This window comes from Babylonia areolata, chromosome 29 (assembly GCF_041734735.1).
Source record: "Babylonia areolata isolate BAREFJ2019XMU chromosome 29, ASM4173473v1, whole genome shotgun sequence".
Classification (NCBI taxonomy): Eukaryota; Metazoa; Mollusca; class Gastropoda; order Neogastropoda; family Buccinidae; genus Babylonia; species Babylonia areolata.
In genome coordinates, this window is record NC_134904.1 from 37,940,935 (window position 1) to 37,964,147 (window position 23,213).

At 41.8% G+C, this 23,213-nt stretch overlaps 1 protein-coding gene and 1 non-coding gene across 2 annotated transcripts in view; both read right to left on the reverse strand.

The window, feature by feature from the left end:
* Window positions 1-224: 224 nt before the first annotated feature.
* The window catches only part of LOC143275015 (bactericidal permeability-increasing protein-like), a 30,521-nt gene continuing 7,532 nt past the window's right edge, over window positions 225-23,213 (reverse strand). The window contains exons 5-14 of the mRNA XM_076579076.1: window positions 21,578-21,796; window positions 20,233-20,327; window positions 18,991-19,167; window positions 17,038-17,118; window positions 10,869-11,036; window positions 9,368-9,435; window positions 8,686-8,728; window positions 7,628-7,691; window positions 4,971-5,047; window positions 225-3,393 (exon numbers count right to left, since the gene is read on the reverse strand). Coding sequence (XP_076435191.1) covers window positions 3,346-3,393; window positions 4,971-5,047; window positions 7,628-7,691; window positions 8,686-8,728; window positions 9,368-9,435; window positions 10,869-11,036; window positions 17,038-17,118; window positions 18,991-19,167; window positions 20,233-20,327; window positions 21,578-21,796 — 1,040 coding nt within the window. The 3' untranslated portion in view covers window positions 225-3,345. The remainder of the gene's footprint in view (window positions 3,394-4,970; window positions 5,048-7,627; window positions 7,692-8,685; window positions 8,729-9,367; window positions 9,436-10,868; window positions 11,037-17,037; window positions 17,119-18,990; window positions 19,168-20,232; window positions 20,328-21,577; window positions 21,797-23,213) is intronic.
* LOC143275091 (U5 spliceosomal RNA) lies at window positions 15,546-15,662 on the reverse strand. The gene has a single exon (XR_013053345.1). It is a non-coding gene; the product is annotated as a U5 spliceosomal RNA (small nuclear RNA).

Consider the following 23,213-nt stretch of genomic DNA (forward strand, 5'->3'; position numbering starts at 1 on the left):
GGAGATCGTAAAAATCTCCACCCTTTACCCACCAGGCGCCGTCACCGTGATTCGAACCCGGGACCCTCAGATTGACAGTCCAACGCTTTAACCACTCGGCTATTGCGCCCGTCACACATGCTTTCAAACATTCTCTACTCTCATCATGTTTTCTTTCAATCTTTTTTTTAATATGATTTTTAAACACTTTTTATTTGAAGAAAAAAAAGTATAAAAGCAGAACATTAATTTTTATACACTCTTTATTTGAAGGAAAAAAAAGTATAAAAGCAGAACATGAAAGCTTTAGAGTGAAGAATTCTGATGAAACAAAATTGCAAACTGCTTAAAAAGCTAGAAATGTACTAATGTACACACCAAAACAAAACATTTATTATCATAAAACATCTTTAAAAAAAAAAAAAGAAAGAAAAAAGTACAACATGATGAGGGCAAACATCTCATAAAAAAATGATATAACATATCATAAATAAAGATTACATAACTTTTACCAGTGTCAAGTCTGATTTCTACTATATAGCCAGCTCAAAGTGGCTCAATGTAATACATTAAACTACTTATACTAACGTTATCTTGCATAGCTCAGTGGAATTATATCAAACCAAATAGATTTTTTTTAACATCCGAACTGAAGAAAACAGCCAATAAGTTAACTATCATGGAGAAAATAGGCAAAAGATCACAGATCTGATGCGATGCTCCCTAATCCCAACTTCTTAGAGATCTAAATTGATGTAGAATTGCACAGGAGTGTCATCAACATGTCTGCATAATGATGTGAACAGCTGCAACACGGGTAAGGCACTCTTTGACATTGGAACAAGATGATGATTTCAACCAGACAAGCTCACTTGAACTCAGTTTCATGAAAGCCACAGAAGACAGCAGGACTATGTTATAACACAAGGGCTACCTCTCTCTTTTCTTTTTTTTTTTGGCTGCCCCATTATCTACACCTGTTTCAATGGCATTATTCCAACACCACTCATTCCGGACCCCCCCACCCCCCATCCCCCTGTCCTCTACACAGCCACACGCCCACGTCCTAGCACCAGCAGTCCGCAGAGAGCTATCGATGTTAGATCATCATAAGGCCACACACCAGAGGAGACCCTGCACCGCTGCTGAATCACTTCAGCGGTGTTCAGTAGTGACTGTTCTGACTTAACAACATACACAGGACACCAACATCTCCACAATAATTGCGTTGTCGCTGTGCGAGACTGAGTGTGTGTCCCCTCCAGAGTGGAGACCGACCGCCCATCACTGAGGTCTGTCTCTGCAATGCTCTTCATCAAAATATTCTGGGATTGTGAGGCAGGGCTTTCTTCTCCTTCTTCACCGCCGAGCGTATCACAATGACTTCAGCGCAGGTCACACATACCAACAATCAATAGTGGTGGAGTGATGGCCTAGAGGTAACATGTCCGACTAGGAAGTGAGAGAATCTGAGTGCGCTGGTTCGGATCACGGCTCAGCCGCCGATATTTTCTCCCCCTCCATTAGACCTTGAGTGGTGGTCTGGGCGCTAGTCATTCGGATGAGACGATAAACCGAGGTCCCGTGTGCAGCATGCACTTCGCGCACGTAAAAAAACCCACGGCAACAAAAGGGTTGTTCCTGGCAAAATTCTGAAGAAAAATCCACTTTGATAGGAGAAAACAAATAAAACTGCACGCAGGAAAAAATACACACATTTTCCACACAGATCTGTTCTTCTTATTAGCTCATCACCTTCCCTACAGCCGTCTTTAATTCTCGACCACTTGACCCAAGAAAAAGTGTGTTACACATGAAACATCAAAATGGGTCACAAGTGGAGTGATGGCCTACAGGTAATGCGTCCGCCTAGGGAGCGAGAGAATCTGAGTGCGCTGGTTCAAATCACGGCTCAGCCGCTGATATTTTCTCCCCCTCCACTAGACCTTGAGTGGTGGTCTGGACGCTAGTCATTCGGATGAGACGATAAACCGAGGTCCCATGTGCAGTATGCATTTGACTCATGTAAAAGAACCCATGGCAACAAAAGGGTTGTTCCTGGCAAAATTCTGTAAAAAAATCCACTTCGATAGGAAAAACAAATAAAACTACACGCAGGAAAAAATACAAAAAAAAAAGGGTGGCGCTGTAGTGTAGCGATGCGCTCTCTCTGCGGAGAGCAGCCCGAATTTCACACAGAGAAATCTGATGTGATAAAAAGAAATACAAATACAAGTTTGGGTGTGTTTTTTTCAATCCCAATGGGTTTTTAGCTAATTTTTACATACATACATTAAAAAAATTATTTTTTTACAGTTTGCATTTAGTTGCATTTGCATCTTGATCCCATATCATGGTCATACACCATCCCATCAGATCTTTATTTTCAGTTAGCTGTCTACGGCATTTTTACCATGACCTATTACAGGCTAAAATTTAAAATTCAGAAGTGACATGAACATAAACCTAGCTAGGTGTACAACCTACACCTGGTGACCCATAAAGTATTTTAAAGATACACACACACAAGATGTCACCAATCAAGTAAAAATACACATAAATACAGAAACCAAAAGTCAACTAAATAATCAAGTAAAGTGGAATGTTACACAAAAAGTTGCATGCAAAAGCACAAGTGGAGTGTCATCCCAGTAAACCTTTTTTCTTTTTTTTCTTTTCTTTTTTATTTGTTTGCAAATGTACAGTATGTATTCATAAATGTTCATTTAGTATTTGGTCCTGAAAACGTCACTGGACATACCAGAAGAATACTGCAGATCAGACAATTCCGAAGATGACCAAACTTCAACTGCAAGTTAATGAAGTCTAAAAATTGTCTGATCATGTGTGCAGGTATATATGTGTGAGTGTTTGTGTGTGTATGTGTGTATATGTGTGTGTACGTGTGTGTGTGTGTGTGTGTGTTTGCGTGTGTGTGCACAAGTTTGTGTGTGTGTGTGTGTGTGCATACGTGTGTGCATGCGTGCATGTGTGTGTGCATGTGGGCATGTGTGCTTGTGTGTGCTGACATATTTCAGCTGAAAATGCTGGCTAAATCTTCAAGGAACAGCCGAATCAATGACAAACAACAACAAACTCATTATCTTTAACAATTTGCTGGTCAGGTCAACACTTCGCAAACCCACAAATCAGTGCCAAAATCAATACACCATTCACAGACCCTACAACCAGCGACACTGCCAGTCACGAGCGTCAGCTCCAAAGAGTGATGGAGAGAGAAGAGAACAAAACAAAGCAGAGGGGAAAAAAAAGTCACACGGCTCTGTCGTCAGAACTTTGTTGACATGCGAGGAGGAAGCGCACGCCTTGGATCCGAGGGAGCGCTATCAGCTGCATCTGCTGTTCTCAGAGATGGAAGTTGTAGAGCAGATCCGTTCCGATCATCAGGGCATTCTGTCAACAGAATGCACACAGTCATCATCAGTGCATCCTGACCTGTCAAGTTATGCGCACAGAATATCCTGTCAACTTATGCACACACCCCGTCAAGTTATGCACACTATCATCGTCAGCGCATCCTGTCAACATAATGCACACAATCATCATCAGTACATCCTGTCAACATAATGCACAGAATCATCATCAGTACATCATGTCAACATAATGCACACAATCATCATCAGTACATCCTGTCAACATAATGCACACAATCATCATCAGTACATCCTGTCAACATAATGCACACAATCATCATTAGTGCATCCTGTTAACATAATGCACACAATCATCATCAGTACATCCTGTCAACATAATGTACACAATCATCATCAGTACATCCTGTCAACATAATGCACACAATCATCATCAGTGCATCATGTCAACATAATGCACACAATCATCATCAGTGCATCCTGTCAACATAATGTACAGAATCATCATCAGAGCATCCTGTCAACATAATGTACACAATCATCATCAGTACATCCTGTCAACATAATGTACAGAATCATCATCAGTGCATCATGTCAACATAATGTACAGAATCATCATCAGTACATCCTGTCAACATAATGTACAGAATCATCATCAGTGCATCATGTCAACATAATGCACACAATCATCATTAGTGCATCCTGTTAACATAATGCACACAATCATCATCAGTACATCCTGTCAACATAATGTACACAATCATCATCAGTGCATCCTGTCAACATAATGCAGACAATCATCATTAGTGCATCATGTCAACATAATGTACAGAATCATCATTAGTGCATCCGGTCAACTTATGCACACACAACCATCAGGGCATCAAGTCAACATTTACACCTAATCACATTATGTCAACATAATGCACACAATCGTCAGCATATCATATGAACATATGTGCACATTCATCAATGTATCATATCAACATATTCACATAATCATAAATGCATAATGTCAACATAGACAAAATCATCAGCACATTATGTCAACATATGCACACAATCATAAGCACATTATGTCAAGATAATGCATACATATGCATGAGCTAGACTTTTTTCTTATTACAAAACTGTCCATTTTTATTATTTTAAAATATTCATTCATCTGTTAATTTTTTCAGTCAAATGCAACCTCAACAAATGAAGAAGGTTTTTTTGGTCCATTCGATACTGAGCAAAGCAAATTTGAAAAGTTGAAGAATTCAAAATCCACCTTTTTTTTTATCACTCATGTCACATATTACTTTCAACAGGCAGAGAGGGATGGGTATTCAACGTGTAACAATGATGGATATGGACACAGGTGTGCATGTACACTTACACAGACACACACACACACACAGACACACACATACATACTCGCAGGTAAAGAATGCAGAGCAGTCAGAATCATTTTACTACCTCCAACAGCTCTTTTCTTCTCTCCTTCTCCTTTCTCTCCCCTCCCCTTTTTTTTCTTCTTTTTTTTTTTTTTTTTAGATTTCATTAAGTCCTGGGGAAAAAAAAAGCTCAGCGCAAATAAACGAAACAAAACCTTACCTGCTGAATCTGCAGCTGAGTGTTTTGGAACTTGACGCTATCAGTGATGGGCAGAGGGTAGCCATGCATCCCTTGTTCTGCACAACAACATATATGATCGTCAGTCGTCTACATTGGCTCCCCACTGAAGCGAGAATCAAATACAAAGTTGCGCGATTCTGCTTTCCAATCCGCTGGACCTACATATCTTTCTGACCTTATCAGTGTTTACACTCCCTCAAGAAATCCCAGCTCTTCCTCTGATTGTTACCTTTTGTGTCAATACAAGAATTCTTTGGTGAACATTCTCTCTTCTTTGCTGCTCCTCACATCTGGAACAACCTTCCTCATCATATCCGTGCATCAGATTCTATCTCTGCTTTTCGCTCATCACACTAAAAATTCATCTTTTTAAAACCTATCTATAAGCACTCTCAGCTTCCTTGTCCAAGACCACCCATGTCAGCTCATGTAGGATGTGTGTAGAGTGGGAAAGGGAGTGTGGTGGGGGTATGGGAAGGAGGGGTTTTGAGAAAGAGTGGTCATGAAGTTGTGTAAAATGTTTCTTTCATGTAAAGCGCCCTGAGCTCTAAGAGAGAAAGGGCGCTATATAAATGTACATTCCTATTATTATTATTATTATTACTACATGTATGATAGTCAGTCATGTCCGACTATGACCATCAGAACAGCAGAGGAGTCAACTGCTGTTCCAACTGCCTGGGCTATCATTTTGATTGTTGTGAAGACGGGCGCAACAGCCGAGTGGTTAAAGCGTTGGACTGTCAATCTGAGGGTCCCGGGTTCGAATCACGGTGACAGCGCCTGGTGGGTAAAGGGTGGAGATTTTTACAATCTCCCAGGTCAACATATGTGCAGACCTGCTAGTGCCTGAACCCCCTTCATGTGTATACGCAAGCATAAGATCAAATACGCACGTTAAAGATCCTGTAATCCATGTCAGCGTTCGGTGGGTTATGGAAACAAGAACATACCCAGCATGCACACCCCCGAAAACGGAGTATGGCTGCCTACATGGCGGGGTAAAAACGGTCATACACGTAAAAGCCCACTCGTGTGCATACGAGCGAACGCAGAAGAAGAAGAAGATTGTTGTGCAGAGTGTCCTGCCCAAGGCACATGTCCTCTCTCTTGGCCAAGAGGGTTTGAGAATGCCAGCTTTGGGATGGGCCACAAATGCCAACTAGCCCCCAATGAAGGCTGCAGCCAGTGCAATCATGTCTCCTAGTTTCAGAATCATAGTCATTCACAAAAGACATAAGATGCAGTCATGAATTCCCACTGAAATGGAGAAACTATTGATTCTACAGCTCTCACAGACGGGCGCGATAGCCGAATGGTTAAAGCGTTGGACTTTCGATCTGAGGGTCCCGGGTTCGAATCACGGTGACAGCACCTGGTGGGTAAAGGGTGGAGATTTTTACGATCTCCCAGGTCAAAGTATGTGCAGACCTGCCAGTGCCTGAACCCCTTTCATGTGTATACGCAAGCAGAAGATCAAATACGCACGTTAAAGATCCTGTAATCCATGTCAGTGTTCGGTGGGTTATGGAAACAAGAACATACCCAGCATGCACACCCCGAAAGCGGAGTATGGCTGCCTACATGGCGGAGTAAAAACGGTCATACACGTAAAAAGCCCACTCGCGTATATACGAGTGAACGTGGGGGTTGAAGCCCATGAACGCAGAAGAAGAAAAAGAAGACAGCTCTCACACTGCTGTTGTCCAAACTGTAAGCTTATGTTATGAACAGCAACACTTGCTACATAACAACATAATGCAAATCCCATCTACAATAACAATACTCGCTGCATAATGACACAATACAACTCTCCTGTATGCAAAACAACCATTGTTGTTTAATGACACAATACAACTTGGTACTGTTCACAAGCACACCAAATGAATTCTGAAACCCTGATATTCCATCACATACTGTGAACACTGAGACGATGTCCATTAATTACATGATAGAATTTTTTGTTGTTTTGTCTTTCGTTGAAAAATTCACAATGACACAACCACAAAGTTTTGTGTAATCAAGAAACACAAAAATCACATAGCTAAAACACGCTTTACTGCTCAACCAGCTCACAATCATAATCTGTAACCCCATAATGTCAAAAGCGATTTCAATAGTAAGCTCAGTCAAATTCCTTACAGAAAAAAACACACATGGTTTGCTTACTTTTAACACACACACAAAAATAGTAGAGTTTTGTATTAACTCCTAGACTGCTGCAGACATGTATATACTTGCCACCTCACTGATATAAGACAGAGCTAATGTCAGATCGTTAATCCCCTGTCTTTATTGGGACTTTTCCTCTTGGGATGGCATTACTTTTGAACAGCAACCTCAGTCAATGACACAAACCTTGAGCACACAAAAGTAGTAACTGCACTTCACACTCGCACCACACTGATCTGATTTCGTTAAGGCTCGGCAGTCAAAGGGTTAATCTATACATATTTACATTGACAATATTCCCAGGGATAGACCCGACCCTGTGGCAGAAGTTATACTTCCCTGGCAGCTAAAGGGTTAAAATCAAACTTAATTTTACAGCCTTCCACCAGAATGTCCAGATAAGGAGAGAGGAAGGTTAAAGCAAACATTTCCCCCCCCCCCTCTCTCTCCAATGCAGAACTTACCATTTATTTTGGGGATGATGAACGTTCTCATGGCAAACCTCACCATGATTTCCACCACCTTGCTCTGTAATCACCAAACACCCAACAATCACATCATGTAATCCACACAGCTGGAAAGCTTATGCATGCCAGTAACAAAACTCAATCCCACACATTCAAAATACACAGGCTTCTTGGAAATTTTAAGTGCACACACGCATCATGCTTTTGTAACATATGACATGGCATAAATGCATGCATGCACAACATACACACACACACACACACACACACACACACACACTTTCACCTATACATATGGCTCACAGCACCAACATAAACGGTACACGCACAAAACACAAAAACATATGCATGTACTGACCTAATATTACAAATTAAAATTTGGTTTTCTCACTCTATTTATTAAATGATGCTTTACCTTTTTGTTACATGTTGTATTTTGCTCCTTGATTATTTCTTTCCGATGTTCATCTTTTTCCATTCCATTTTCATAGTCATTTAGTGTGACTGCAAAATATCAGATAGATATGTTTACATCAGAGTACATGTTACAAGCTTGTGCTTGTTGTATGCTTCAATCAGCAGGACGATATTGCTGCACTGAACTCGAAATCGTTTTACCATTTATTGGAACTCAAAGCTGCAAAAACAGCAGTCTGCTATGATATCAACATTACATTCAATCAAAAGCAAAGAGACAGAGGAATATCATCTCCCACATGTGCCATTACAGTTGACCAGTTCCATGAGAACATACAATATAAAGCAATTACTCTTTGATTTAAAAAAAAAAATAAATAAATAAATAAACAACAACAAAAAACACTGATATCAAACGGAATATCAAAAGTAGTAAATCTAAACACATTTGTGACAAAACAGAATGCCGCTGAAGCTACTAAACAGGTTAGTCATCTCAGTCAGTCAGTTTGAAAGCTATGTCTAAAATAACAGGTCTGCAAACTGCAGGGCAGGCGGAACAGAAATGGTGAACTTCATTTCATCGAAATAGCAAGCAACTGACAGTTGGTTACACTTCTCTCTGGATTCAGACTGACCTTAACTGGGCCAACAATGGAGTCCACCACTTTCGCTTTGAAACTGAAAAAAACAACAATAAATAAACAAAATTTGAATGTGAAATACTCTCCACACAAAAAAACAAAAACAACAACAACCAAACAAAATCTGAATGTGATGAATTACTTATGTACAAAACACTGAACAAAAAAAATCTGATTGCGATTTACTCTCTTAAATTTGATTGTGATTTACTCTTTAAAGGAAAACCCAAATAAACAAATCTGAATGTGAATTACTCTCTATTTGACAAAAACAGCCAAACACAATCTGTTTGTGAAATATTCTCAATATGAAAAAACACACCAAAAAATAATTTAATTGCGAATTACTCTCTGTAAGAAAAACCAACAAAAAATCTGAATATAAATTATTCTCCTTTTGAATAAAACACACAAGCAAAATTTGTAGTTGAATTGCTCTCTATACATGTATATCTGACCTTATTTAGCTAATTTGTTCATGTGTATCATGCACCATGCAGATGCGTGCACATGCAAACACACAGACACAGACACACGCACATGCACACAAATATATCCATACACACACACACACATACACACACACACACACACACACACAAAGAGAAAAAAAAGAACCACACACACACAACCACACTGATATTTCCAAAAAAGCGGATGAAATGTGAAACGTCACCTATATCCAGTGATGTTCCCTCTGATCAGCTGATCATTGACCTTGGCTGTCATGTTGAACAGAGCTTTCTGAAAAACGACAGGAGACAATCATCAAAACTTCTCGTCACGCATAAACATGCATCCCTGACACTTTGAAAACTGAATGGACACACTGCATGCGCATGAATGTGTGGTACAAGGAACGTCCTAAACAGATTCTAGAATCTTCTTCTTCATTCGAGGGCTATGAGTGATGGCCTAGAGGTAACGCGTCCGCCTAGGAAGCGAGAGAATCTGAGCACGCTGGTTCGAATCACGGCTCAGCCGCCGATATTTTCTCCCCCTCCACTAGACCTTGAGTGGTGGTCTGGACGCTAGTCATTCGGATGAGACGATAAACCGAGGTCCCGTGTGCAGCATGCACTTAGTGCATGTAAAAGAACCCACGGCAACAAAAGGGTTGTTCCTGGCAAAATTCTGTAGAAAAATCCACTTTTATAGGAAAAACAAACAAAACTGCACACAGGAAAAAATACCAAAAAAATGGGTGGCGCTGTAGTGTAGCGACGCACTCTCCCTGGGGAGAGCAGCCCGAATTTCACACAGAGAAATCTGCTGTGATAAAAAGAAATACAAATACAAATACGTTCACTCGTTTACACGAGTGAGCTTTTTAGAAACAGTGGATATGAATTCACTGCCCAGATGGCTGTTAAAGGCTATCGGACCTTTCAACTTTTTTAAGGACTGCTGACCCAATGACACTCACAGCGAATCTTCAACTGTACTGATACATACCACAAAAATAACGGTCACTGAACACAGCCAGTTGTGTTTAGTAATACATTAAAACAAGCAACAGTACAATCTGTTGACGGCCTTGCTAACTGACTCCAGAAAAATGGGGTGTGGGGGGGGTGGCTCTCAGTGTAGCGACGCGCTCTCCCTGGGGAGAGCAGCCCGAATTTCACACAGAGAAATCTGTTGTGACAAAAGAGAGAGTAATACAATGAATGACATCTTGTTGTATGGATGCGTTGTCTGTTGCCATGGACACAACAACAACTCACCACGCCCATGGTGTTTACAACGAATGACATTTTGTTGTATGGAAGCGTTGTCTGTTGCCATGGACACAACTTCTTCTTCTTCTGCGTTCAGTCGTATGCACACGAGTGGGCTTTTATGTGTATGACCGTTTTTACCCCGCCATGTAGGCAGCCATACTCCGTTTTCGGGGGTGTGCATGATGGGTATGTTCTTGGTTCCATAACCCACCGAACACTGTCATGGATTATGGGATCTTTAACGTGCGTATTTGATCTTCTGCTTGCATATACACACGAAGGGGGTTCAGGCACTAGCAGGTCTGCACATATGTTGACCTGGGAGATCGTAAAAATCTCCACCCTTTACCCACCAGGCGCCGTCACCGTGATTCGAACCCGGGACCCTGAGATTGACAGTCCAATGCTTTAACCACTCGGCTATTGCGCCCGTCGGACACAACAACAACTCACCACGCCCATGGTCAGGAGGTACGGGGAGGGCCCCACAGGCGTGTTGACATACAGTGCGATGTCTCCCTCCATCTGAGCCTGCAGCACGTCAGGAGACATGTTGACCTGGGGCACTGTGGTCGAGTTCATGTGCAAGGTGATCGTCAGGCCAGGGTACTTCTCCGCCACCTGCACAGTGAGAACTACAGTCAGGTATGGTGGGTGTTTTTTGGGGGGTGTTTTATTGACTCACTTGTGTAAACAAAGTGAGTCTCTGTTTTAATCCGGTGTTCGGTTGTCTGTGTGTGTGTGTGTGTGTGTGTGTCTGTGTGTCCCGGGTAAACTTTAACATTGACATTTTCTCTGCAAATACTTTGTCAGTTGACACCGAATTAGGCATAAAAATAGGAAAAATTCAGTTCTTTCCTGTCATCTTTTTTAAAACAATATTGCACCTCTGGGATGGGCACAAAAAAATTAAAAAAAGAAGCCAAATTATATGCAAATTGAATTTACTGTGTTTTTATTTTTTATTTCTCTAAACTTGGCACTTTGATCTGATATTCTGACACAACAACAAGAGCAGTCATTTTTACCATTTTTTGTTCAAACAGGAACTTCTTTTGCTATGCATAAAAGTTGTATTTATTTTGCATATCTTTGGTGCAGATAGTAAAGAAGGGAAATTAATCTGTAATTAATGCTAGGGGGCTTAATTTGCTTTAAACTGATCCTTCTGATCTTAAACATTACATTTTGAAACTATACTCAATGCATAAAAAGCTTGTGTGTTTTACTCTCAGTGTACAGGGCTTTCACTATGTTCATTCGCCCAAGTGGTCTTTTTCAGAAAATACTAAAATCAATACGACGAGTGGACTTTATAGATCTATTGGCTGAGCCCTGAAGGTCATGGGCAAAAATCAAGTGCATACACATATTTATACATATTCAAAGCACGTGCTCAGAGTCTTCGTGAACGCGAACGACGCCATTTTGTTTGAAGTGGTTGACCTGCCCGTTCAATCCTATATTCAATCGACAATACACGGTAACATGTGATGGAAAGTTGGAGAAGGAGACCATTAAATATTTATTCAGAGAAAGATTTGTGAACACCTTATCACTTACTGGATTATGCCCCAAACTGCCATAAATATATCCACAGAATCAGTCAGAATTCACAGTTAAAAATAATAAACCATGAGAGTTAATACCCTTGAATTGATGAAACGTAAAAATTTCCAGTCTTGACTTTTCTCAAAATGAAGTCATTCATACGATGTTTAGAAGTACTTGTACTTGGCTCTACATGTTATTAGTTTAACAAAATACTCAATTTTCATATCAACTTTAAAACTATAAAACTAGAATGAACATAAAAGAGAAAATGAATCGACTGTGTCAGCCAGGTGTAACTTAACTTGTACATCTATCTCGATCCAGAGGAAACGCCTAAATGTTGCAGTGTGATTGCGGAGATAGCCACGTCTCCTTTACCGCTGATTTAAAAAGAATTTTTAATTGCCCTTAAAGATTTTTTTGAATGCCCAAGATACACCAGAATAATATGATTTAAACAGCGTTCTCACTGCGAATACCGCAATAGATTTATCACCCTTTAAAAAAGCAATGGGTAAGACAGTTTCTTCTCACCCGAACACGCGTGGTTCGAATCTGCCATTAGGACTTTTTTTTTCTTTTTCTTTTAACCCGAAGCTTTATAATAACAAATAAAGAACACATTTTAACACTTAGATTTTTTTTTTTAAAGTGTATCACAAGTGAGTCTTGAAGGCCTTGCCTCTCTTGTTTTTTTTGGTGTGTGTGTGTGTGCACTACATGAATGTTGATTTGTTCTTCAGCTTGCCACCTCTCAAAATGAACTACATTCTTCAGGTGTGGTGGTCTTTGTGTACCTGACACTGACAGGTGCAATAGCTGAATGGTTAAAGCGCTGGACTTTCAATCTGAGGGTCCTGGGTTCGAATCTCGGTGCACCTGGTGGGTAAAGGGTAGAGATTTTTCCGGTCTCCCAGGTCAACATATGTGCAGACCTGCTGGTGCCTGAACCCCCTTCGTGTGTATGCGCACGCAGAAGATCAAATATGCACGTTAAAGATCCTGTAATCCATGTCAGCGTTCGGTGGGTTATGGAAACAAGAATATACCCAGCATGCACACCCCCAAAAACAGAGTATGGCTGCCTACATGGCGGGGTAAATAAATAAAAACGGTCATACACGTAAAATGTTACATATCTGTCTGAGTGTGTATGCGTGTGCGTCTGAAATCTGATTGAACGATACAGGAAACGAATGATGAGCGCCCAGTGGCAGCCGTCAGTCAGCTCTACCCAGGTAGGCAGCCTGTGGTGCAAATGTCCCCCGTGTATATAAAGCGCTTAGAGCTTGTCTCTGACTGAGGATAGGCGCTGTATAAGTATCCATATCAATCAATCAATCAAACCTATGTGAGCGCTTATTCCTTTTTCAGCTTGATATCTTTTCTTCACTGTAAGTGACATTAGATAACAATTAGAATACAAAAAATGACAAAGAAGAAGAAGAGAAGAGATGAATGGAAGTGTATATACAGCTCAACAAAAAACTTAAATTGCTTAAGAGTAAAACTACATCTTACATAGGTATACTCTTAAAAAGTAGTTTTAACTATGCAGATTAGCTAAATATTTTAGTTTACAAGCTACAAACTTTCCAACGCACTTTTGCCATCTACATAAGTTTTTAAACTAAAAGTGCAGAGCTAGAGAAAGAGACAGGGGGTGGAAAGACACATGATGCAGGTTTATCTCTCACAATACACTTAAAAAATATAACATTTCAAAAATCACAATATTTATACAGTAGTAGGCATCCTTCAGTCTCGGAAGACTATGGAGTTGCGCTCTAGGTGTTTATTCTGGTACAGCGTCAAGGCCGTCAAGGCGTTTCTCTTGGCCTCGATGACTGGTGTCATTTCTTCTAAGTGGGCTTTGAACCAATCAGCTGACTTGCTGGTCTTTTTGCCAAAGGTGGACATGGCAGTGTTGTAGACAGCATCTCTGAAGTGTTCCCATCGGTCTTGGGCATTTGCAGTGGGTGGGCCAGGGAGAGAATACTCCAACACACGCGCAAACTCCTCCACTTTTCTTTGATCGCATGTTTTGCTGGTGTCGATGCGAGGTCGGCCCTCCTTTCTCGTATGGTGCAGTCTCTTCGCGCGGAGCTTCACACTGCTGCACACCAAAGAGTGGTCAGTGTCACAGTCGGCGCTCTGGTAGCTGCGAGTGATCTTGATGCTGGAAAGGTTGACACATCTGGTGAGGATCAGGTCGAGCTGATGCCAGTGTTTGGATCACGGGTGTCTCCAGGAGACTCGATGCTGAGGCTTCGTGTTGAAGAAGGTGTTACTGATGCACAACCCATGATGACAGCAGAGCTCTAGCAGGCGCTGGCCATTCTCGTTCATTTTCCCAGTGCCGAACTGACCCAAGCAGGTGGGCCAGGAGTTGTGATCGACACCTACTCTGGCACTGAAATTGCCGGCGATGAACAATAGTCCTCTGTCAGGAATTCTCCTTACAGCAGCACTGAGGTCATCAAAAAACTTGTCTTTTGCTTCTGCTGTGGATGCCAAAGTTGGTGCGTAGGCACTGATTAGACTGACTGGTCCTGAGGATGTTTGGAGTCAGAGAGACAGGATTCGCTCTGTTCCTTCTGTTGGTGGGATTATGGACCCCAATAATCTGTTTATAACTGCGAATCCCACGCCATGTCCTCTGACCTTGTCTGATGGTTTGCCCTGCCAGAACAGGGTGAAGTCTCTCTCCCTCACAGATCCTGTTTCTGGGAGCCTGGTTTCTTGAAGGGCGACGATGTCCATCTGCAGTCTGCTCAGTTCTCTGTCGATGACGGCTGTCTTGCGAGCATCATTTACTTCCTGCAGGTCGTCAGAAAAGCCTGGTGTCATTGTCCTTATGTTCCGCGTGCCCAATTTCAGGGCGGGAGTTTTCATTTTTCTGTTGCCTGGTGCACAGTTGTCGATCCGCTTGTCGGTTTTCACCCTAAACCCCACGCACCCAGTGAGGCTAACGGACCGTGGCGGGGCAGCACCTTACTGGCTGGGGACTGCCCAGTGAGATGCGATGACCTCTCCCACCAACAGAAGCAGCCCCTGTTGTCTGACTCTACACCAATTGAGTATGCAGACTTAAAACCGGTAGACTGCTACTTCCCATGTTTTGTCAACACTGCAAAGCGAAGCTGGAGTGACCTCTCCTGAACGCAAAGCCTGGGAATGTAAGTATGGAGGGCAAGCTGATACCCATGCAACAGACTCCCCCTCTCCACGTCACTGGAAAGGTCCATTAGAAAGGCAAGCACCAATACACATGGTTCCAGTGCCATTGCAGGAGTTGCCAAAATGTTGCTGTTTTCAGCCTCGGGGACCGTGGAGGCAGGTACACTGGCACCTTAAGACCAGTGTTTTGGGTAGATGGAGCTCATCAGTCTGGGAAGACAGCTCATCTAAGATAAGGAAAACTGATTTCAAACCTCCGCTGCCTTGCAGCCATACCCACTCATTAAAAAGAGCTTCAAGATTTATATAGTAATCTCAGGAAATATCAATAAAATGTATATGCCGAGCAAAACAAAATTAGCTAAATGTGTGTGCAATACTCCAAATTTGTATATTACCCTTCAGAGAAGGGTTGGAAAAATTAGTCTTAGACTCATTAATTTGTTCCTCTCCACGGAAATCTTTAGTAAAAGGCGAAAGATTTTCTCGTTTGTTGAAGAGAAACCAGAGTACAGTCACTGCAAAATTTCAGAGAAGGATTGGAAAGATACAAAACATAATCTCCAAGTGTTTTTAAATTCTTATTACATTGTAAATAACCTTGGCTGAGACCGTTAATAAAAAGATAAAAATTTTATATAAATCAAATGCAAATATGAATTGTAACATTTTCGAGATAAAATTGTTAAAGTTTGTTTGGATCTTTTTTTTTTATTTGGCAAAATTAAACATTAACGAATTTTTCTGTATGGGAGTTAACTCCGTCAATCAGCAATGCAACCGTTCACTGCGATCAATTACCCCCCTTGCCCCTTGTGTCCCAGTGCCAAATTTCAGTTAGAAATCACGTGACCCAGTCTCTTTAATGTTCTGATGTAATGCCATGCAAATATACCCTGCTTGTGATTAATTTATACTCATACATTACAGTTGGTAGCCCCAGCTCAAAGGTAAGAGGCAAGATCAGGGGAAGTGAACGACATTCATCCAGGCTTGTAGTTTTTTTCTGCACTACGTGAGTGTCCTTCAATCAGCTGTACATGATCTAAGATAAGATTTCAGTTTCAGTTTCAGTAGCTCAAGGAGGCGTCACTGCGTTCGGACATATCCATATAGGCTACACCACATCTGCCAAGCAGATGCCTGACCAGCAGCATAACCCAACGCGCTTAGTCAGGCCTTGAGAAAAAAAAAAAAAAATATATATATATATATATATATATATAAGCTTACATAAGTAAATAAATAAATAAATAAGTAAATAATAACTATAAAAAAACACACAAAAAAAACCCCAATAATAAATAAATAAATAAATAAGATAACAATGATGATAAATAAGCAAATAAATGTAAAACATGAAGACACACATGCACACATACACCCACACATGCATAACAGATATGCACCAAACACGCAGTTTCACAGATATGAAAGCACAGTCAAATACATATAAACGTACATGAGCTCCAACACACACACACACACACACACACACACACCACCACCACATTACCCTGCACCTCCTCCACCCCCCTCCTCCACACACTCATTTCTAGTCTATGTATCGCAGCTTCCACAGCACACACACACACAAACACGCACACAATCACACACACACACACACACACACAGATGAACGCTTACTTGTACAAGCAGACACACACACGCCCATATCTCCCACCCCCAACCCCACACACATATATACAAAGATATATATATATATATAATATATTTCCAATCTCCTGTTTCTCCCACAGATAAGAACAAATTTCAAAACAAAGAATGGGAGTATTCATTTATATTAGTGTGTGCATGTGTGTGTGATTGCTGTCATTCTGTGCGTACATGTGCATGCGTGTGCATGTGCGTGCATGTGTCCACTCACAGGAGGAAACAGGAGGCCAACGCATGTGAGGACGGCATCAGTGCAGGTGGTGTTCAGAAATGCTCTGTCCTCTGGGAGAAGCTAAAATCATTCATCAATAACATCATTATCATCATCATCATCATCAATATTATTATCATTATGAAACATTGCCTTTATACAGTTCTAGCTGATTTTTAAGTATTTGGTTATGTCAAATATGCTTGAGTGTATGCATGTATATGTGTGTGTGTGCGTGTGTGTGTGTGTGTGTGTGTGTGTGTGTGTGTGTGTGTGTGTGTGTGTGTGTGTTTCTGTTGGTGCATCTGAACCTGTGAGTTTATGTTTTGCATGTTGTTGTTTTTTTCTAAGAGCGCATATCTATTTCTCAAGCTCAGAATCTATCTCCCTCTTCTCCCTTCTCCTCTTTTAACGCACCTTTACCTTGAAAAGGGGGTGGGGTGGGGGGAGGGGTGCTTCACGCATAAGTAGAAGGAAGGTAATATACCTAAAGGAGGTCCCAATCTGCAGCTACTTTCGCTTTTGTCCGCTCTGATGGACTGGTATTTTGCACAAGACAGGAATTGGCCCCGTGCTGAATGAAGCCTGCACTGTTAGGTCACAGTGAGTAATGTGTTTTTGAACAAGACTTTTTTTCTGACACAATGTGGAGTGGTGGCCTTGTGGTAATGTGCTCAACTAGGAGGCAGTGTTCAAGGAAGTAATCCACAGGTTCGATTCCCAAACGGTCCAGAGTTTTTGCTCTCCCCCTCCCCTTCCCCCCCATCCCCATTAGTAGACCTTGAGTGGTAGTCTGGGTGCTAGTATTTCAGATGACACGATTAACCCATGTGCAGCATGTACTTAGCACATGTAAAAGAACCCATAGCAACAAACCAGATTGTTCCTGGCAAAATTTTTGTTCCTGGCAAAATTTTGAAAAAAAAAAATCTACCTTGACAAAAAAAACAAATACACTTGCAGCCATCTAAATAAATAAATAAATAAATAAATGAATAAAAAAAAAAACGAAAAAAGGGAGGAGCACTGCACTGTGACGACATTTTCTCCTTGGGAAGAGCAGCTCAAATTTCATGCAGAGAAATCTGTTTGTGAATAAACAGTAATACCATACAAAAGAATACAATACCATACAACACAACAACCCCTACACAACACAGTTTCTCAAGGAGACGTCACTGCATTTGAACAAATCCATATACGCTAATCACATCTGCTAGGCAAATGCCTGACCAGCAGCATAACCCAACGCGCTTAGTCAGGCCTTGAGTGCATGCTTATATAATTTTATGTAGCTATTAGAGTGGATTTCTTCTACAGACTTTAGCCAGAGGACAACACTCTCGTTGCCATGGTTTCTTTTCAGTGCGCCAAGCGCGTGCTGCACACGGGACCTCGGTTATCGTCTCATCCTGAAGACTGAATGCTCAGTTTGATTTTCTAGTCACACTTGGGAGAAAGGGTGAGAGCGGGATTCGAACCCACACCCTCACGGACACTCTGTATTGGCAGCTGAGCGTCTTATCCATTCTGCCACCTCCCTCCTGCAATGCATTCATTTCATTCATTTTGCCCATCGCTCCTGGTGGAGCATAGGCCATCGACGACCCCTCGCCATCGCACTCTGTTCTGGGCTGTTCTGGCCATTCCAGTCCAGTTGGTCCCTTGCTGCTTCAGCTCTGCCTCGGTATCTCGCCTCCAGCTGTTGCGAGGACAGCCTCTCTTCCTCTTTCCCTGCAGGTTCCAGGTCAGGGCTTGGCGTGTGATGCTGGACGCTGGCTTCCTGAGGGTGTGTCCGATCCAGCCCCACTTCCTCCGCAGTATCTGCTTGGCCACTGGTTCCTGTCCCGCTCACTCCCACAGATCTTCGCAATCTTCTTCGCAACATCGCAGATCTCCTGCAATACAACACTACACACAATTCTGCCGACAGGAAGGTACCATAATACTCACGTCCCTAGTGGTCATGTTGTACCTCAGAAACCCGTGTTTCTGGGCGGCATAGAGGAAGGACTGAGGCACATACTCTCCGACCCAAAGGTACAGCATGTTCTTGGAGAACGGGGAGGGGGGCAAGGGGGCTGGGGGGAACGGAGGAGGCTGGGGGTCGGTCGCCCACGTGATCTCTCCCTGCAGAGAAGTAAAAAGTGTTCACAATTCAACATACAAATATGATTTTTTTTTTCTTTTTACATATACCTTAAAACTATTAACCATTTTGGGCTTTTTTTTGTTGTTTTTTTTTTGTTTGTTATTTTTACCTGGATGATTAAATCAGTATGTTGTCAGGGGTCTTACAAACTGTCACAAAATATGCGATAGCAGCAACAAAAAGAAATCTTGTATATATCCACTTCTCTTCTTAATGCCTTGATTTACAGATTACAGACCACACAGGACTGATGAAACTGATAATGAAAAGAAAAAAAAAACAAAAAAAAAACCCACTGAACAAATAGGTGACAATGACAGAAGAAAAAAAGAGTTCTCACCCATGGAAGAGTAAAGCAGAAAATTCTGGCAAACCACTTACTCTGAAATCTACATTTGGCAGAATTTGTCAAATACACAAAATGTGTCTGTACCACCTTCATTCTATTTGTATCACGTGTCAACAGCACTCTATTTTTAAAAGTTCTACCAGTGTTATATGTAGATAAATTATCAATACGAGACAGGATGGATGTAAAACCACAAACAGCTTACATGTGTGTGTGTGTGTGCGTGCGTGCATGCATGTGCGTGTGTGTGTGCTTGCGTGTGTGTTTATATTCTTCAGTTTAACATCTTTTCAGTGGAAGTAAAATGATATGTGTGTGTGTGTGTTCGTTCTTTTGCTTAAATTCTATCCACATTTGTGATTTTAGACGAAAATCCATCCTCTCCCCCCACCCTACCCATGCCTTAAATCATCACTACTTTCCCTGTTCCTCTCTCCTCAATTAGCATTATAAAAAAAAGAAGAAAAAAACAAACAAACAAACTAAAAAACCGGGACTTCGGTTATATGGTGTGTGTGTGTGTGTATGTGTGTGTGTGTGTGCTTGTCATGTGTGTGTGTATGTGTGTGTGTCTGAGAGTGTGTGTGTAAGTGCATGCATACATATGCGTGTGCGCATGCATGCAAACATTACTGTGCGGAGTGCGTTTTCATTCAATCATGTCACGCCAAAACCGTACGGCAGAGTGACAGACCTTGTGGAAAGTCTCCATGTAGGCGGGCTGGAAGGAGGGGGAGGCCACCAAGCGATAATCCAGCGTGAACTGGTGGTTCAGCAGGTGACTGAGCACTGCAGCAAAACGATGGGAAAACACTTCCACCATACCTCACAGCTCTCATCTCATGACGGGCGCAATAGCCGAGTGGTTAAAGCGTTGGACTGTCAATCTCAGGGTGCCGGGTTCGAATCACGGTGACGGCGCCTGGTGGGTAAAGGGTGGAGATTTTTACGATCTCCCTGGTCAACATATGTGCAGACCTGCTAGTGCCTGAACCCCCTTCGTGTGTATATGCAAGCAGAAGATCAAATACGCACGTTAAAGATCCTGTAATCCATGTCAGCATTCGGTGGGTTATGGAAACAAGAACATACCCAGCATGCACACCCCCGAAAACGGAGTATGGTTGCCTACATGGCGGGGTAAAACGGTCATACACGTAAAAGCCCACTCGTGTGCATACGAGTGAACGCAGAAGAAGAAGAAGAAGATACCCAACATAACTCATCCCCCCATCCCCGCCCCCAGTTCCCTCATCCTCCATGCCCCCACATCCTCTCTGCATAAAATACTTCTTTCTACTTGGTACAGTGAAAATGGTCATACACGTTAAAGCTCATTGGTTGATATGAGTGAACGATGGGGCTGAAGCTCACAAATTCAGCAGAAAAAAAAAAACAAGAGGCAAGGCCTTCAAGACTCACTTGTGATACACTTAAAAAAAAAAAAAAATCAAAAAAATCCAAGCTTTTTATGTATTGAGTATAATTTCAAAATGTAATGTTTAAGATGAGAAAGATCAGTTTAAAGCAAATTAAGTCCCCTTGCATTAATTACAGAGTAATTTCCCTTTTTTATTATCTGCACCAAAACGTTTGCAAAATAAATAAAACTTCCATGCTTAGCAAAAGAAGTTCCTGTTTGAACAAAAAATGATAATAATGACTGCTCTTGTTGTTGGGTCAGAATATCAGATCAAAGTGCCAAGTTTAGAGAATACAAAAAATATAAATATAACAGTAAATGCAGTTTGCATATAATTAGGCTTCATTTTTTATTTTTTTGTGCCCATCCCAGAGGTGTAACATTGTTTTAAACAAGATGACTGGAAAGAACTGAATTTTTCCTATTTTTATGCCTAATTTGGTGTCAACTGACAAAGTAGTTGCAGAGAAAATGTCAATGTTAAAGTTTACCACGGACACACAGACAAACACAGACAAACACACACACACACACACAACCGAACACCGGGTTAAAACATAGACTCACTTTGTTTACACAAGTGAGTCAAAAAAAGTAAGAAAGAGTGTCAACTGACCTTTTATTTTCTTCAGCTCTTTTTCTGCATTTGTGTTGATCTGAGTGCTGGCAGCATCGCAAATCTTGCCAGGCAGGAGAGCTCTCACTCGCTTTTCCACTTCACCACGGAATAGGTTCAGCAGAAAAGAAAGATCCCCATGAATGCGCACATGCACGCTGCCAATGCTGCATCTGCAGCTCCCCGCCTTGACAGAAAATCTGCCTGTGGAGTCCGTGTCTGGCAACAGTCAGCGACACAATCATCAATCAAATACGTCACAATCAGCGTGATCGATTATATGATGGAATGGTATCATCACCATAAAAAGAATGCAGAAAAACAACCGTCAAAAGCATTTCAGTCAGGCATCACACACATGCTACTGATAAAGTGCGTTGGGTTACAATAAACACACACACAACAATACACAAACTTTATTGTCTATACTTTGGTACAGAGATTTTCTTTTTGGCAGCAGCACATGTCCAACATAAGAAGAAAGCAACAAACAAATAAAATGAATAACATGAATAGAAAATAAAAAGATAAATTAAATGGCACCAGATGGAAATAGCTATATACAAATATACAGATTACTGAAATTTACGTGCCTCTCCATTTCAGTCAGCCAAACCGCACACACACACACCACGCGCACACACACGCACACATACACTCTCTCTCATCCCTTCTCTCTCTGTCTCTCTCTTCACAAGAAATGCAACTACAAAGATCATTGTTCATCGTTATATTGCTGGTCAGGCATCTGCCAAGCAGATGTGGTGTATATATGGATCTGTCCAAAGGCAGTGATGCCTCCTTGAGAAACTGAAACTGAAACCGAAACATGCTACTGATAACAGTGATCACAACCATCAAATTTATAATTTATTATCCTCCCGTGAGGGTTTCTCATACTGCATATCAATATGCATCCATGAAACTTTGAAAAGGGAAAGAATGCACTGCACCTATCCCGTAGTCTTGTGGACCGTTGGGGCGCCACAGGTGATCTGGCACCCAGCATCCTCCAATCCTCTTGGTTTTCTGACCTCCTGATTGTATCGCTCAACCTCAAGCCCGTCCATTCTGGGATGTTGTCCTCCAATCTCTTCCTCTGTCTGCCTCTCCTTCTCCCTCCTTGCACTGTGCCCTGCAGGAATGTCTTGGCAAGCCCTGATGATCTCATGACATGGCCATACCATTTGAGCTTGCGTCTCTTGACCAAGGTCAACAGGTCTTCGTAGGGCCCAATGACTTGCCTGATTCTGTTCCGAACTTCTTCGTTCGTGATATGATCTTTGTAGGAGATGCCCAGGAGTCTTTGAAAGCATCTCATCTCAGTGGACTGTATTCTCTTTTCTATCTCAGCTGTTAAGGTCCACGATTCATATGTATACAAGAGTACTGATGTCACCAGGGTACGCATCAGTCTGATCTTTGAGCTGAGTGCAATGTTCCGGTCGTTCCAGATGTACCTCAGTTTTGTGAGTGCTGCTGTCGCCTGTGCAATCCTGGAGAGTACTTCGGGTTTGGATCCCTCATCTGTCACAATTGCTCCCAGGTATTTAAAGCTGTGGACAGTTTCTAGCTTCTGGCCATCCACCCTTATGTCAGTGCTGATGCCATTGGTGTTGTTGGTCATCAGTTTGGT